The 18,008-nt window shown below is 41.8% G+C and overlaps 1 protein-coding gene across 2 annotated transcripts in view; it reads right to left on the bottom strand.

The window, feature by feature from the left end:
- The window catches only part of LOC144496092 (tyrosine-protein kinase Tec-like), a 172,820-nt gene that overhangs the window by 16,624 nt on the left and 138,188 nt on the right, over nt 1–18,008 (bottom strand). For both annotated transcript variants that reach the window (XM_078217060.1, XM_078217069.1), the window contains 4 exons: nt 16,845–16,919; nt 15,552–15,723; nt 13,734–13,950; nt 2,630–2,694 (listed from right to left, as the gene is read on the bottom strand). In XM_078217060.1, coding sequence (XP_078073186.1) covers nt 2,630–2,694; nt 13,734–13,950; nt 15,552–15,723; nt 16,845–16,919 — 529 coding nt within the window. The remainder of the gene's footprint in view (nt 1–2,629; nt 2,695–13,733; nt 13,951–15,551; nt 15,724–16,844; nt 16,920–18,008) is intronic.

The raw sequence follows: 18,008 nt of genomic DNA on the forward strand, positions 1-18,008 counted from the left end.
GTTTTCAAATCCCTCCAGGGCTTTGCCCCCTCTCTAACTCTGCAATCTTCTCCAGTCCCACAACACTCAGATATCTGTTCTCAGAGGTGGATTTAGAGTTCCTGGTGCCCTCATTTTAGAGCCTTCCCCATCCTAGGATCTGAAGGCCCAAGTCCACCTCTTTCACGCACACTCTCTCTCTCTCTCTCCCTCCCACCCCTTTTACATGCACTCTCTTCCCCCACCACTTTTACACACACATTCTCTATCCTCCACGCCTTTCATATACACGCTCCCGCCCACCTCCACCAGCACCATCCGTGGTGTACTGGAACATTGAGGTGCAGAAGCTGTTTGAAGATGTGTTGGCCAAACAATTTCTGAATATTTTATTATGCTGTATTCCTATGTATTAATCATTTGAATCCCCAAATATTGGTAAAACTATGCTTTTCAATTGAAAAATATTAGTGCCAGTTGGCATTTTACTTTGAACTATGAATCATTAGTCTCTAGCACAACTAGAAATTCATTCTGTAACAGTTTAATTATGTAATTAAAGCCTATTAAAATCATGAATTATAGAACTTTCCTGACAAGATATGGAACGAAACTGGATAAATAGTTAAGATACAGATCAGCCGTAATTGCAGAACAAACTCAAAGACCCAAATGGCCTTTCCTGTTCCTGTGTTCCTATCTAGATATTAATAAATGGAGCTTGGTACATGTGTGCAAGCATTCATGCATCAAGCTCTTTCTCCAGCCAATTCAAACTAGTCCAGATGTCAAAGAACTATGAGTCAACTAAATTAATGGCTCGCATAGTGCCTCTAATTTTCTACAACAGTAAAGGTTAAAGGTTATCAGGTCCAGCAACCTGACCAATCTTCCGTGCCTCAAACTAAGCTAAAGCCATTTATGCATTTACATTCAAGCAGTCAATATCTAAAATATTTGTGTCTCACACTGTATCATATTCATATTCTAGTGCTGAGATTCTATAATAGATTCACTTCTGCTTGTGATGACACAAGGAGGAAAGGACATTAATTGAAAAGCAGAATACGTTTTTCTTTCAGAAAGAATACAGGTTTCAAGTGGACTGACTTGATCTCGCCTCAGTGCTAGGGTGAGGGATTTACCTGTAAAATGAGTTTCGCTCTTCCCATGGACTGGTGACGCACCCCAAAATGCCACATTCCACTGTGATGGCGGCTGCCCTTTGAACACTGATAGTAGCCAACTGCCGGGGTGGCACTGCTGTCAGGATTGGACCACTGTTGAAGCAGCCTGGATATAAAGAGGTTTCCCACACAGTCAGCGTTTTCCTATTGGTGGATGGGGATGTGTGGGAGGGGTGGTGATGGTGGTGTGCGGGTGAGAGGGGGAGAGCAGGTGGGAGGGGGAAATGGGGGTGTGCAGGTGGGGGCGGCTCACCTCCCACACATCCCCAACCACCAGTAGGAAAACGCTGACTGTGTGGGAAACCTCTTTATATCCAGGCTGCTTCAACAGTGGTCCAATCCTGACACAGAGTCTCTGAGCAGAAACTGATAGCCAAGTTCCGCACACATGAGAACGGCCTCAACCGGGATATTGGGTTCATGTCACACTATTTGTAACCCCCACAGCTTGCCTGGATCTGCAGCGTTTCACTGGCTGTCTTGTCTGGAGACAATACACATCTTTTTAGCCTGTCTTGATGCTCTCTCCACTCACGTTGTTTGTATCTTAAAGACTTGATTAGCTGTAAGTATTCGCATTCCAACCATTATTCATGTAAACTGAGTCTGTGTCTTTATATGCCCTGTTTGTGAACAGAATTCCCACTCATCTGAAGAAGGGGCTTAGAGCTCCGAAAGCTTGTGTGGCTTTTGCTACCAAATAAACCTGTTGGACTTTAACCTGGTGTTGTTAAACTTCTTATTCAGGAAAGAAAGAACAGCACTTCCTGTGTGATTGTCTCAGCAGAGTGATTGACATGTACATTCTGGAAAGGAGTTTAAAGTAGTTCTGTCCTCAATTGGCTGCGAGACACTCGCTCATCATTTTGGAGCTCCCCTGTGGTTTGGAGACCCTGTGCCAAGGCACGACATTGTCACTGTGCTACTTTAATTCTGGCTTCTTTAGCAATCTGGACTGTAATTGCTCCATTGGTTGCCACACTTCATTTACGCAGAACCTAATCTCTGGAATACTCTCCCCCTACACATCTGTCTTTGCCTTCTTCCTTTAAGACACTCCTCAAAACTTACATAAAATAAAAGCAAATTACTGCAGATGCTGCAATCTGAAACCAAAAGAGAAAGTGCTGGAAAATCTCAGCAGGTCTGGCAGCATCTGTAAGGAGAGAAAAGAGCTGACGTTTTGAGTCCAGCTGACCCTTTGTCAAAGCTTTTCTCTCCTTACAGATGCTGCCAGACCTGCTGAGATTTTCCAGCATTTTCTCTTTTGGCCTCAAAACTTACATCTTAGCCTAAGCTTTTGGTCAATTGATCTAATGTTTCTTCACGCAGCCCAATGCCATATTTTGTTTTATAATGCTCCTGTTAAGTGCCTTGGGATGTCTTATTTCAAAAAGGCACTATATAACTAGTCATTGTAGCCAATATACATGAACGTGCTTAATACTGATGCTTGCTATTACCTGGTCATTCCAAAATCAGATACTTTCACCACGTGCGAGTCACTCACTAAACAGTTTCTGGCAGCCTGAAAAGAAAACATAGTTTTTATAAAGATATATGGTATACTTCTACCACAATTTTTAATTGTTGACATGAATGGGTGGCAATCAAGGGCTGCATTACTTAGGATAAGTGCCACTTGGATATTTGCTTCTTTTTCAAGTAACACCTTGCATATTTTAACATGTCTTATATTCACAGAAGTTAAATTTACATGGGATTTGTTCAATTGTTTCTGTAATTTCAAAAGGAAAAGGCAAACTAATCCTACTTCCATGGAAATTCAATGTCATTATTTATCATCATCATAGAAATTCAAATTTATGCACAAGGATTTACCAATACATTACGACTTTATTAATAAAATGGCATAAAATCGTAGAATCCTTACAGTGAAGGAGGTGGCCATTTGGCTCATTGAGTCTCTATCAACTCTCCAACTAAGCATCTTACCCAGTCCCAGCCCCCCGCCCCAGCCCCACCACCTCTTATTTACCCCACTAATCACGCTAACCTACACAGCTTGGGACACGAAGGGGCAATCCACCTAACCCACACATCAGTGGACTGTTGGAGGAAACTGGAACACCCAGAAGAAACCCACGCAGACACAGGGAGAACGTGTAAACTCCACACAGACAGTCACCCAAGTCTGGAATTGGTGCTGTGAGGCAGCAGTGCTAACCACTGTGTCACCTATGATTCTACATAATATTCTAATATGCTATGCGATGATGATATCCTGAAATGTTTTTTTTTAATGAAGTGTTTATTGTTAGTCTTTAACTATTCATAGATCCCATGTAATAGTCATGCATGGTACAGTCTCTATGCAGGTAAACTGCTTAATTGGAAATTTTCTGTATATATTGTTCTCTCACACAGTCTCTTACCATGTGACTACACATCATGCCATGGGCAGAGCTATTCTCCAGTCCTATGTTAACCCTTGCTCTGCTGAGCACCATTACATTACTATATCATGCAGGCACAATATTACAACATCCCCTTACTTCTCTAAAGAAATCTTATCTCCCTTCTAACAGAATATTACAATACAATCTTTACTTGCTATCCTTTCTCCCCCACTTCAGGTCTCTGACATTACAAAATAAGACGGTCTTAAGTGCTGTTGTGTTGGTCTTAAGTCTTGACAGTTCTTTCACATCTCAGTCTGTCATGTTTGGAAGAACGGTACTAGTACTCTGCTTCTGGTACTGGGCTTCACTTTTTTACTTCTTTGAGTCGCACTTCTCTTTATTAACAACTCATTAACCTTTTTGGACACTGAGTGTTTGTCCCATTCCTTCTGAGGGGAATGTGCACTCTGTCCCTACAGCAGACTCAAATTTTATTTTTCCAAGATGTCCTTCATGTTCTTGTTGGATGTATACATTTTGGAACCTTCATTTCCAATTGTTTCATAATTTCAGCTCAATGATTTTCAGTACATCGGAGACATCAACTGCTTTTTCTTCTACGAGTGCCTTTACTGTTTTCAGGTTCATTTCTGTCTTTTCTTCTGTCAGCAACAGAACTTTGTCCTTGTTTTTCAGTTTGGTTTTGCTGTTGACCAGATCTGTCACTGAAGTCTTGTTTCAGTTCTGTAATTGCGTTACTGATGACTTCATTATCCACTTGCAGCTTGGAAAGTTCTATGGCTTTTCCTTTCAGTGTATCCTCTTTTGCACTCAACTGCTTCTTCAGGTCTGTAGTTTGCTTCTTGTAACTTTTGGCTTCTTCCTGAATATTGAACATTGCAGAGTCAGTTCTGCCAACTGGTTCTTCAGTTTGTTCAGAATGACACAAAATTACTTTTCCTTTTCTCTGCAATTTTCAAGAATAATTTTTGGCTTGAGGGATTCTTGTAACATGTGAACATCTTACATCAGGTTTTCCTTTTCTTTACAAAGCTCACTAACTTCATCTGGCACTTTCCTGTTATTCAGATGAGCCTCCTCCAGTGATCCTCACATCCCACAAACATTAGGGATAAAGAAAAAGATGTACAACTAAACCCGGATTTAATCTGGATCAGCAATAACAGGATTGCTGGGAATCAAGATCCCACCGCATAAAGTAAGGTGAATTAACATGACATTGTAGGTGGTGGGGGGAGGGAGAGTGGTGAGTCAGAGGACATCAGACAAATTGCAGTTTCAGGTGGCAAGATACATGATTTGTCTGTACATTCATAGGAAACAAGCATGGATTCCTTAATCCCAAAATAACAAAAGTACAAAAGAAAAACACGACCCCAAAAGTTCTATGGGAGATTTTGCTCACTCACAACGACGACTTAAGGCAGGGTGGTGAGTAGGTGGTTTATACCAAACCACCTACCCACCACCCTGCTGTGTCGCTACTCATCTTATCTAAAAAATAAAGTGAAGAGTACTAAAATTGTACTCAGTGTAAATGCAAGGATTACAGTACATACAAAGAACAAACCAGGCAAATACCACACAGCCCTCATTGCATACAACAAAGGTAGCAGGGTGGGACAGTTGTTAGCACTGCTGCCCCACAGCTCGAGGGACCTGGGTTCAATTCCCAACTTGGGTCACTATCTGCATGGAGTTTGCACGTTCTCCCCGTGTCTGCGTGGGTTTCCTCCGGGTGCTCTGGTTTTCTTCCACAGTCCAAAGATGTGCGGGTTAGGTGCATTGGCCATGCTAAATTGCCCCCGAGTGTCCCAGGATGAGTAGGTTAGAGGGATTAGCGAGGTAAATATGTGGGGCCTGGGTGGGATTGTCGTCGGTTCAGACTCGATGGGCCGAATGGCCTCCTTTTGCACTGTAAGGATTCTATGATCCCACACAGCATGTTCCCCAATAAAAAGGAGACCAACAAACAAGCCCCAAACAAGGAAATATCTCTGTATTGCAAATACTGAAACCTAGGAATTAACACTTAACACAGGGCCAGAAGCAGAGTAGGCATCCCCTCCCCCCAGTACCAATCAGCAAAACCAAGATCGAATGCTAACAGCAATGCACCTTAGACTATGGCCTTCCTCATTCCACCGTCGGAGCATGTCAGTGGACAAACACCATCAAAAAGATAAAATAGACAATCCTGATTTTCGCAGGATAACGGGCAACAAAAGCCTCTGTGTTCATCCTTGTCAGGATTAAAGACAGAATCACAAAATCTGGAGTAAATCACAAGGGAACAAAGTTCAGGATTAATGATGAACTGCAGGATAATATAACCGTCCACAGAGCTTGAATAAGCTAAAGCCATGAAAGATCATCAAACAACATCCAGGATCCATCCAGAATTTCAACGAAGCCTCTTCACCTCCTCCATGTCATCATCCTGAAGCTCCGGTGAAGAAAACTTTAGGCCCTAGTGGGTGGAAAGACCTAACATATCCAGCTGCCTCCAACCCTTCTCGATGAACACAGAGGACACAACAAAATAAGACCAGTGGTCGATGCCTTCCACCGACCCCAGGCCTCAAAGGTTGGATACAATGTATTTCACTGAACGCAAAATGTCAAGCCCTCAAATCAAGCTTGTGAAGGCATGACAGCCAGTTCTCAAATTCAGTCGGAAATTCATATCCGGCTGCCCTCAGGAGAATGGACACGTGGATACTCCTCCAGCTCCATCTCCCTGAATCAACCAGGATGTTCTACATACCATGCAGCAGGATCTCCAAATTTCCAAGAACAAAGAACAATACAGCACAGGAACAGGCCCTTCGGCCCTCCAAGCCTGCGCCGCTCATGTGCCCACTAGACCATTCTTTTGTATCCCTCTATTCCCAGTCTGTTCATGTGGCTATCTAGATAAGTCTTAAACGATCCCAGCGTGTCCGCCTCAATCACCTTGCTTGGCAGTGCATTCCAGGCCCCCACCACCCTCTGTGTAAAATACGTCCCCCTGACATCTGTGTTGAACCTTGCCCCCTTCACCTTGAGCCCGTGACCCCTTGTGTTCGTCACCTCCGACCTGGGAAAAAGCTTCCCACTGTTCACCCTATCTATGCCCTTCATAATTTTATACACCTCTATTAGGTCGCCCCTCATCCTCAGTCTTTCCAGGGAGAACAACCCCAGTTTACCCAATCTCTCCTCAAAGCCAAGTCCCTCCATACCAGGCAACATCCTGGTAAACCTTCTCTGTAATCTCTCCAAAGCCTCCACGTCCTTCTGGTAGTGTGGCAACCAGAACTGGACGCAGTATTCCAAATGTGGCCTAACCATCATTCTATACAGCTGCAACATCATATGCCAACTTTTATATTCTATGCCCCGTCCAATAAAGGCAAGCATGCCATATGCCTTCTTCACCACCCTCTCCACCTGTGCTGCCACCTTTAAGGATCTGTGGACTTGTACACCCAGGTCCCTCTGTGTGTCTATACTCCTGATGGTTCTGAAGAACTGAAGGTGATCCCCACCAAGGAAACTGCCCTCTTGACTGATGGGATTCTCTTCTCCACGCCACCCATTCTCTTTAGGATATCTCAGTTCATCAATCCGAGTAGCAGAAATTTGTACCTAGACCATCATCCATAATAGTGGCCATCATCTCAACACTAACAGCATCACTGAAACATGTGTCCACTCAGCAGGAAAACTGTCACTGTGAACTAGGGCACACCTCGGCCGTCTCCAACTGCCTCAATCAAACATGGATGTTCTTGACTTAACTCGGCTCCCCACGTCAAAATTCAACCAGGATTGTCAAGGAACATAGCACAGATTATACACATCAGGATCGGATAATTATGGCTTGTGCATCACGATTAAAAAATGAAATAAAAATGTGTAGTGCTAGAGCCTGCGAAAACACTGCCATTTCAGTGTCTGCATCATGCAATCCCCCCAGGTATATTTAATTGCCAATCCATATATTATTAAAATTGCACTGTATTACTTTATCTCTAATTTGTTCACATATATCCATGTCAGATCCAATGACATGCAAGAGGTTAGAGAAAGGGTGCTGCTAAGCTGACATCAGAAGTTCAGAGCAAACTTGTAAAGTAGAACCTTGCAAGTAATAATTACCCAAATCTCTCCCACAAACTAGGATAGGAACAGACAGATTAGAAAAATTAGCTGAGAAAACAGAAAATGGAGGGGATGGGAAAAGAGTACTTATTAAATTGGAGGAACATAAAATATGTTCCCCAAGGATCAGTGCTTGGACAACCACTATACATAATTTATATTAATGATTTAGATTTTGGAACAAGTAACTCTACCAAAGTTATGGATGATACCAAACATTTTTGAGGGCAGGGCATAACATACATGTAATCATGAGGAAGAATGTAATATAATAAAACAAAACATTAAAAAACCTGCAGACTGTGTAATTAAGTAGCAAATGACATTTAATAGATAAAGGTGGGGTGATGCACTTTAGTAGGAAAAACAAACATCATTTGCACCGAATAGGGTAAAAGAGAAAAGGGATCAATGAATACTGGGAACAAATCAATAAAAGTAACATGATAGGTTAGCAATTAAAAATGTCAAAGCACTGGGATTTATTTCTGGGGTAAATAATTCAAAAAGTAAATGCAGTTATGTTAAACATGTTTAGGACAGTGGTTAGGCCACTCATGAGTAACGTGCACAATTCACTCTATGCTATAAAAATGATTTATAAGCACTGGAGAAATTGGAATAAAGATTTTTAAGGGTGGTACTAAAACTGACAGCTATTGTAAAAAAAAATTGAACAGGTTAGGGTGTTTTTCTTTAGAAAAGAGAATACTTAATGGTGATCTAATAGAGGTCTTTAATTTAGGTTAGACAGGGGTAGATGCAGAGAGAATGATTCCACTTGTGGGAGAATCCAAAACTATGAGCCAGTGATACAATATAGTTACTAATAAATCCAATAGGAAAATAAGAACAAATTCTATTTGTATATGGAAGGATGGTGGAGGGACCCAAGTGTCTCAGTACACGGATATGAGAACCTGCTCCCATTGGTGGAAGGGTCATGAACCAGGGGTCAGCATTTTAAGGTGTTTGACAAAAGGCGACATGAAAAGTTTTTTCACACAGTAAGTGGTTAGGATCTGGAATGCACTACCCGAGAGAGAGTGTTGTAGAAGCAAATTCAATCATGGCTTTCAAAAGGAAATTGGATAAATATCTGAGGATAAATAATTTACAAGCCTACAGGAAATGGCTGTGGGAAGAGTGGGGACAAGCTGAGTTGCTCTTGCAGAGAGGTAACATGGATATAATGGGGCACATAGACTCCTCCTATGCTGTAACCATTGTATGAGAGTTTGAGCAGACTAGGCCTATATTCACTGGAATTTGGAAGAACAACAGGTTGCGACAGGAAAAAAACTCTTAAGGGGCTTGACAGGTGGATGCTGAGAAAATGTTTCCCCAGGCTGGGAATCTAGTACACAATCTCAGAAAAAGAGGTCAACCATTTAGGACCAAAATAAAGTGAAATTTCTTCACTCAAAGAGTAATGAATCTTTGGAATTCTTTACCAGGGGAATTGTGGATGCTCAATAATTCAGTATATTCGAGATAGAAGTTGATAGGTTTTTGAGTATTAAGGGATATGGGGATAGCGTGAAGTTGAGGTACAGGTCCAGCCATGATACCGTTGAACAACAGAGCAGGTTCCCAAGTCAAATGGCATACTCCAGGTCTTTTATTTCTTATGCTTTACACTCAGACAGTGGTTAGAATGTGCAACTCACTACCACAGGAAGTGGTTGAGGCAAAAAAACATAGCAGCTATCAAAAGGAAATGAAGCGAGAACATGCTCAAGGTCTGAAATGAGGTATCTAGAAAGGGACAATACTAAACAACGGCACAGACTAGTTGAGCTGAATGGTGTAGGACTTTCCTACTGGAAGTGATTAGCAAATTCTGTTACATGCACACGGAAAGCCGTTACTTTTGGCCGACTCACAAAACGTGCATAGAGTATCAAGCTGACTCTTAGGACCAATATGCTGGTTTATAGAACACAGAACATTACAGCGCAGTACAGGCCCTTCGGCCCTCGATGTTGCGCCGACCAGTAGCACCAATCTAAAGCCCCTCTAATGTACACTATTCCGATATCATCCATATGTTTATTCAATAACCACTTGAACGCTCTCAACGTTGACGAGTCCACTACTGCTGCAGGCAGGACATTCCACGCCCTTACTACTCTCTGAGTAAAGAATCTACCTCTAACATCTGTCCTATATCTCTCACCCCTCAATTTAAAGCTATGTCCCCTCGTGCTAGCCAACACCATCCGAGGAAAAAGGCTCTCACTATCCACCCTATCTAATCCTCTGATCATCTTGTATGCCTCTATTAAGTCATCTCTTAACCTTCTTCTCTCTAACGAAAACAACCTCAAGCCCCTCAGCCTTTCCTCATACAATTTTCCCACCATACCAGGCAACATCCTGGTAAATCTCCTCTGCACCCTTTCCAACACTTCCACATCTTTCCTATAATACGGCGACCGGAACTGTACGCAATACTCCAAATGCGGCCGCACCAGAGTTTTGTACAGTTGCAGCATGACCTCCTGGCTCCGAAACTCAATCCCTCTACCAATAAAAGCTAACACACCGTACGCCTTCTTAATAACCCTATCAACCTGGGTGCCAACTTTCAGGGATCTATGCACATGGACACCCAGATCCCTCTGTGCATCCACACTACCAAGTATCTTATCATTAGCCCAGTACTCTGCATTCCTGTTATTCCTTCCAAAGTGAATCACCTCACACTTTTCCGCATTAAACTCCATTTGCCACCTCTCAGCCCAGCTCTGCAGCTTATCTATGTCCCTCTGTAACCTGCCACTTCCCTCCGCACTGTCTACAACTCCACCGACTTTAGTGTCATCCGCAAATCTACTAATCCATCCTTCCACACCCTCATCCAAGTCATTAATAAAAATGACAAACAGCAGTGGCCCCAAAACAGATCCCTGCGGCACACCACTAGTAACTGAACTCCAGGATGAATATTTCCCATCAACCACCACCCTTTGTTTTCTTACAGCTAGCCAATTCCTGATGCAAACCACTAAATCACCCTCAATCCCATGTGTCCGTATTTTCAGCAAAAGCTTACCATGGGGAACCTTATCAAATGCTTTGCTGAAATCCATATACACCACATCAACCACTTTATCCTCATCCACTTCTTTGGTCACCTTCTCAAAGAACTCAATAAGGCTTGTGAGGCACGACCTACCCTTCACAAAACCGTGCTGACTATCCCTAATCAAATTATTCCTTTCTAGGTGATTATAAATCCTATCATAATCCTTTCCAATATTTTGCCCACAACAGAAGTAAGGCTCACCGGTCTATAATTACCAGGGTTGTCCCTACTCCCCTTCTTGAACAAGGGGACAGCATTTGCTATCCTCCAGTCTTCTGGCACTGTTCCTGTAGACAATGACGACACAAAGATCAAAGCCAAAAGCTCTGCAATCTCCTCTTTAGCCTCCCAGAGAATCCTAGGATAAATCCCATCTGGCCCAGGGGACTTATCTATTTTTACCCTTTCCAGAATTGCTAACAACTCCTCCTTATGAACATCAATCCCATCCAGTCCAACAGCCTGCATCTCAGTACTCCCCTCGACAACACTGTCCCTCTCCAGTGTGAATACCGACGAAAAATATTCATTTAGTGCCTCTCCTATCTCTTCAGACTCCACACACAACTTCCCACTCCTGTCCTTGACTGGCCCTAATCTTACCCTAGTCATTCTTTTACTCCTGACATACCTATAGAAAGCTTTAGGGTTTTCCTTGATCCTACCTGCCAAAGACTTCTCATGTCCCCTCCTGGCTCTTCTTAACTCTTTCTTTCGGTCCTTCCTGGCTAACTTGTAACTCTCAAGCGCCCTAACTGAGCCTTCATGTCTCATCTTAACATAAGTCTCCTTCTTCCTCTTCACAAGAGATTCAACCTCCTTAGTAAACCACGGTTCCCTCACACGTCTGCTTCCTCCCTGCCTGACAGGTACATATTTATCAAGGACGCGTAGTAGCTGTTCCTTGAACAAGTTCCACATTACAATTGTGCCCATCCCCTGCAGTTTCCTTCCCCAACCTATGCCAGCTAAATCTCGCCTAATCACATCATAATTTCCTTTCCCCCAGCTATAACTCTTGCCCTTTGGTATATACCTATCCTTTTCCACTGCTAAAGTAAACGTAATCGAATTGTGGTCATTGTCACCAAAGTGCTCACCTACCTCCAAATCTAACACCTGGCCTGGTTCATTACCCAGTACCAAATCCAATGTGGCCTCGCCTCTTGTTGGTCTATCTACATACTGCGTCAGGAAGCCTTCCTGCACACACTGGACAAAAACCGACCCCTCTAAAGTACTCAAACTATAGCTTTTCCAGTCAATATTTGTAAAGTTAAAGTCCCCCAGTACAACTACCCTGTTACTTTCGCTCCTATCCAGAATCATCTTTGCAATCTTTTCCTCTACATTAGGGGCGGCACGGTAGCACAGTGGTTAGCACTGCTGCTTCACAGCTCCAGGGTCCCGGGTTCGATTCCCGGCTCGGGTCACTGCCTGTGTGGAGTTTGCACATTCTCCTCGTGTCTGCGTGGGTTTCCTCCGGGTGCTCCGGTTTCCTCCCACAGTCCAAAGATGTGCGGGTTAGGTTGATTGGCCAGGTTAAAAATTGCCCCTTAGAGTCCTGAGATGCGTAGGTTAGAGGGATTAGCGAGTAAATATGTGGGGGTAGGGCCTGGGTGGGATTGTGGTCGGTGCAGACGCGATGGGCCGAATGGCCTCCTTCCGCACTGTAGGGTTTCTATGATTTCTATGACATCTCTGGAACTTTTCGGAGGTTTATAAAAAACTCCCAACAGGGTGACCTCTCCTTTCCTGTTTCTAACCTCAGCCCAAACTACCTCAGTAGATGAGTCCTCATCAAATGTCCTTTCTGCCACCGTAATACTGTCCTTGACTAACAATGCCACAGGCCAATGAGGCCTGTGTTCCTGCACTTTTTTGTGTGGCTCTGAAACATGGATGGCTTGCAGCTATCAAGAAAGGAAGTTCAATAACTTTCATCTTTGTTGGTTGTGGTATATTCTGGACATCTTATGGAAGAACAAAATTATAATGATGGCTGTCGTCTCAAAGCTCCCAAATATGTTGATATTCATCAGAGGCGATTTTACTCAATTGGGAACGTTGGCAGAGTGGAAGATGGTCGCAATAGCTAAGAATTTTTATAAACCAGAGCCGGACGAACAGTAGAACGCCCAAAGCTCTGCTTCGAGAATGGGATCAAATATGACATGAAGACCCAAAACATTGATTCTCAGAAATGGGAAACACTAACTGGCGACAGAGGAAATTGGTGATCTAACTGTGGGCCAGCATGTGCATGATGATCTGTGGCTCCAACAGATACCAATACCAAAACCAACAACCTAGAATGACACCAGATAACCACGCCACATCTGACACTCGCAGCAGAACCTGCTCTCATAGATTTATCTCTTCAGCCTTCAGCACAAATGCTGAAGCTACCCTACCCCTAATGGATTTATTCACTGCTGATTATGCCATTGTGCAGATGGAAGGATGCTGTCATATGTGTTGAAAAACAAGCCCAAATTACAGAAAAGAAAATGCCATACTTGACAATATAGTTAACGCTTTTACAGGTAAAAGATAAGTCGCCATATTCTCAGATGATCATAGGTTGCTCTTCCCTTTGAGGGAGAGAGCTGACTCATGGTGATTTAACCTGAGGATCACCGCATCACAAGTGAAGGACATGGTTGAGAAGGCGGGGCCTTCATGAATAACCTCAACTGGTACAGGCTGTTGGCATCATTCACCAACTGTCCAGCCAACTGAGCTAACCAACTACCTTCTTAACAATTACTAACATGATAATCAAACATTACATACACCTTTTGTAAAAAAAGTGCTGTTTAGTTATGTTGCATAATATTTTCGACAATCATACAGCCCAAATTTGCATTAGATTCTGGTGGTCGAATTAACTTCCTGGTATAAATTTATAATGTGATAAGTAATTAAAATAATTAAAATAATTACCAGATCTCTGTGGATGAATCCATTAGCCTCCAAATATGACATGCCATGGCACACATCCTGGCACATGCTCAGTAACATCTCATTGTTTAACTGGCCCCTTCTTTGTCGGAGGTAGTTCAGCAGACAACCAAGTTCCATAAATTCAGTCACTATATACATTGGTTTTTGCTGTGTGCAAACTCCATATAATTGCACTAATTTAGGATGAGATAATTTCCTGCAGACAAAAATCAATCATGTTAGCACAATTTTGACTCTTCAGTTCATGCAATATACTTTGCATCACTATTACCACATTTGTGGAACATTTGACTTGTTTAATATAAACCACTAGCAAGTTCAGTACCAAAGAGTAATTATGCAAGATATATATGCACTTATAATTTAATTTGCATTGTTTATTTACTTTTTTCCAGCTGCTTTTCCTGCATTTATACTTTCCATTTTTCCTGAAGACCTTTAGTTTGTGTTGGGTATAGCTCAAAGGTCTATCTTGAACCCAACTTAACATTATTCACATGCAAGCCTTGACAGTGAGTGTTGAAAGACTATTCGGTCACAAGACTATCAGAACCAAACCCCATGATATCCTCCTTACCTAGTGTCCATATATATGTATGCCGAATAAGGGTCACAGAATAGTCATCAGGACCAGGAACCAAATTGGGAGGGAGAGGGGGCTAATGCCAACACCAAGCTGATACTAGGTTGTGATTGAAAACACCATATAATTTCCTGAATAAGAAACTAGAAGGAGCTCTCCAGAACTGAAATCTCTGCATTAAAACCATGGTGTGCTACCAAGTAACACTTGCATGCCCCTTCTGATCTCTCCAATACCCACCTTCCCCAATCCCATACTTGGTGTGGTGTCAGTGACATGAACCAATCTTCATCTTCTTGGTAACTGCACTGCCTTTTGGGATGCAACTGGCTCTCTAAGGGTTCTGGTGACGCAGGAGAAACTATTTTGCATAGTCCTGCTCACCAGTTTTGCAGCAGTTTGCGATTAGCACTGGAGATTCGGGTGCAAAATAGTATTTTTAATTGTGGTAAAACTCCCTTTATCTAAATCAGAATAAATATTTTGCAATGTATAAAAGGCTGTCTACCCTATGTTTAATTATATTTGTCCACAAATTGAATCTCAGATATGCGGTTTAGTGCCTCAATTGTATTTTTAAAGTAATTAAAATAATTTTAGCTAATTTGTTTCCAGTGTCTTCTCACTAGTGAATAGATGCTCTAAAATTACAAGTAGTGGCAAAAAACATGGAGGATCTAAGGGAGTGTTGAGGTGTCAGGGTGCAGCTTTCTTGGGTAAATTTTAAGTGGTTCAAGGAGTTAGTTGCATGCTAAAATGTCAACGTTCTGGCAAATTTCTGGCGACAGTCTTTAAACTTTAGTATGGCACACACACATTAGAGTGATTTGTTACTTTTATAAACCTTGCAAATTTCCTCCCTTCTCTCTTCCTAAAGCATGGAGTGGAGCTCCATGGCCCCTCACGTCCTCAGATATACAGTTCAAATAGTATAAACCGCATGCAAATTTAAATAGTGGCTATTAGCACCGTGGGAAGGATTAATGCTGAGCCCAATTCTGGCCTCATAAGCTATCCATACACAGATTTACCCGATAGTTATCAAAAACAACAACTCTGGCTGATTTTCACCTGCAATAGTAGCAGCGCGTCTGAGGCAGCTAATTTAGCAGAGACTTGGAATGTGGGATTTTATCAGACTATATGGTTCAATAACTTACTGGATAAACTTACATTATATGTAGAGTATCAGAAATTAATGTGCTGTCACTCACATCATGATTTTGGCTTCTTCTACGAAATCCTCTTCATACATTGCACCTTCACGAATTGCTTTAATTGCTACTTTGTGTTGAGCCCGCCACTTTCCTAAGCGCACCACTCCAAACTGTCCACTTCCCAGCTCTTTCATAAACGTTAGCTCAGATGGGTTTATTTCCCATTTATCTGTGTGAGCAATCATTAAACATGTTCAATTATGTAAACTGACCAGAAACATTAAAGCTATGGCAGAGAAATTAACCTACTTAACGTGCATCAATAACTTTAATTTTACTAGTGTTTTTTTTATTCATTCATGGGACATGAGCGTCACTGGCTGGCCAGTATTTATTCCCCATTTCTAGTTGCTCTTGGAGGGCAGTTTAGAGTCAACCACATTGCTGTGGCTCTGGAGTCACATGCAGGCCAGGCAAGGAAAGGATGGCAGATTCCTTCCCTAAAGGACATTAGTGAACCAGATGGGATTTTCTGACAATCGATAATGATTTCATGGTCATCAGTAGATTCTTAATTCCAGATTTCTTTTTATTGAATTCAAATTTCGCCATCTGCTGTGGCAGGATTTGAACCTGGGTCCCCAGAACATGAACTGGTTTCTGGATTAATAGTCTAGCATTAATACCACTGGGCCATTGCCTCCCCTTTGTTGCTTTAGCCAAAGTACTGACATTTGTGTCAAAAATGTTGTTAACCAATTAATAGAAACCAGTATTTGAAGAAATAAAAGCAGATCATATAGCTTTGTTGAAAATATTAGCTGAATTCCAGACACAAAAACAGATCAGTACTTGAGCAATATTTTGTAAAACAAAATCAAAGTGTTTTAAATTATGCCCTAAAATTTACATTTCCGTATAATCTGCAATGTAACATGGCCTAAAAAAGTATACTTTAATACTCAATCAAATATATTTCAATATATTTATTTTTCCAGGTTAGATAAAGCTAACATGACAGTAAATGAACAAATGTTTCAATGGAACTTTGAGTAGAAATTAAAAAGTCTGGTTCTTCAAAAATTGGAGCGAAATTAAAGGTTAAGGAAGCAAATCAGAAGGTAACAGCACTCAACTTAATCAAGAGCACCTAGCTGCAGCTCTTAAAAAATGTAGACTGGGTTCTGCTTGCATTCCTATTGATCGAATTGGGTCAAGATGATTTGCAAATATTTAACTAAAGCTCAACGGCTAGAGAACAGATAGCACTGACTATATGCTAGCTACGGAGAATAATTTACATCTTAAAAAAGATCTAGCAGCTTTTGGAAAATTAGGTAGTTACATTACCATAGCTAAAGCCAGCAGTTGTAGGTGCAGATCGTCCTTTACAGCTGACTGGATATCGCAATCGTGTGACAAGACCTAAGACAATACTTCATGATGTTAATCAATGCATTACTTCAACATATATCTATATAGTTTTATTTAATGTTCTACAATTGGTGCTAGGACCACTATTTACATGCACAACATATCTTTCTTAGGCTGTCACCTTGCACATCTCAATATCACCAGTTTCTAATTTGATAGCTGGCATACTTCCAAGAGAGATCAGGTGCAGGAGCACATGGTGTTCCAATGTTCATTTTTCATGCAAAAACAGGAAAAATAATATTTAATTTGCCCCCTAAATGCCTTTTTTTAATATAATGGGACACCTGATGCTACTCAGTCCTTTAACTATGTTAAGTTTCGTTAACTATAACTAAATGTATATTTACCACTTGCACTTTTAAGCTATGAAGCTAGATGTAAAACTCAAAACATGAATTGCTTTTGATAGAATTATAGAATGGTTACAGTGCAGGGGGCTGCCATTTGGCCCGTCAAATCCATGCTGGAACTCTGCATGAGCAATGTAACAAGTCTCATACTCCTGGCCATTTCCCTGACCCCTGTAATTCTTTCCCTTCAGGTGCTTATCCAATTCCACAAATGTCACAACTGAACCCGTCTCCATCATTCCTTCAAGCATGCTTTTTAGATTGAAACAACTCACTGTGTAAAAACATTTTTTCATTAAGTTTCCTTTGGATGTTTTACCAATCACTTCAATTATGTGCTGTTTGCCTCTTCTATCAAAGGGATCTACCCTTTCAACTTGATTTCAACTACAATTCTTTGTAGCTAGATCCACAACATTTGCACTTGCAGGAAATTATACATCATCCCTTCAAGCATTCTTGTTCCCCCAAACCCTCAGGCATCTTTCCCCATTGACTGTCTGCTCTAACTATCTTTCACTGACTGTATGCACTCAATGCCTCCCCTCGACTGGACAAGCTCACAGCCTCCCTTGACTGGAACCGCTCAGTGCCTCCTCTCAACTATAAAGTCCACAATTCCTTTCCGTTGACTGTATATTCCCAAGACAAAAACAGTGTTGACGTTCCTGGATGATGACCTGACATCTGCAAGAGTATTTCCAACAATTTCTGTTTCTATTTCAGA

This window comes from Mustelus asterias, chromosome 1 (genome assembly GCF_964213995.1).
Source record: "Mustelus asterias chromosome 1, sMusAst1.hap1.1, whole genome shotgun sequence".
In the NCBI taxonomy this organism is placed as follows: Eukaryota; Metazoa; Chordata; class Chondrichthyes; order Carcharhiniformes; family Triakidae; genus Mustelus; species Mustelus asterias.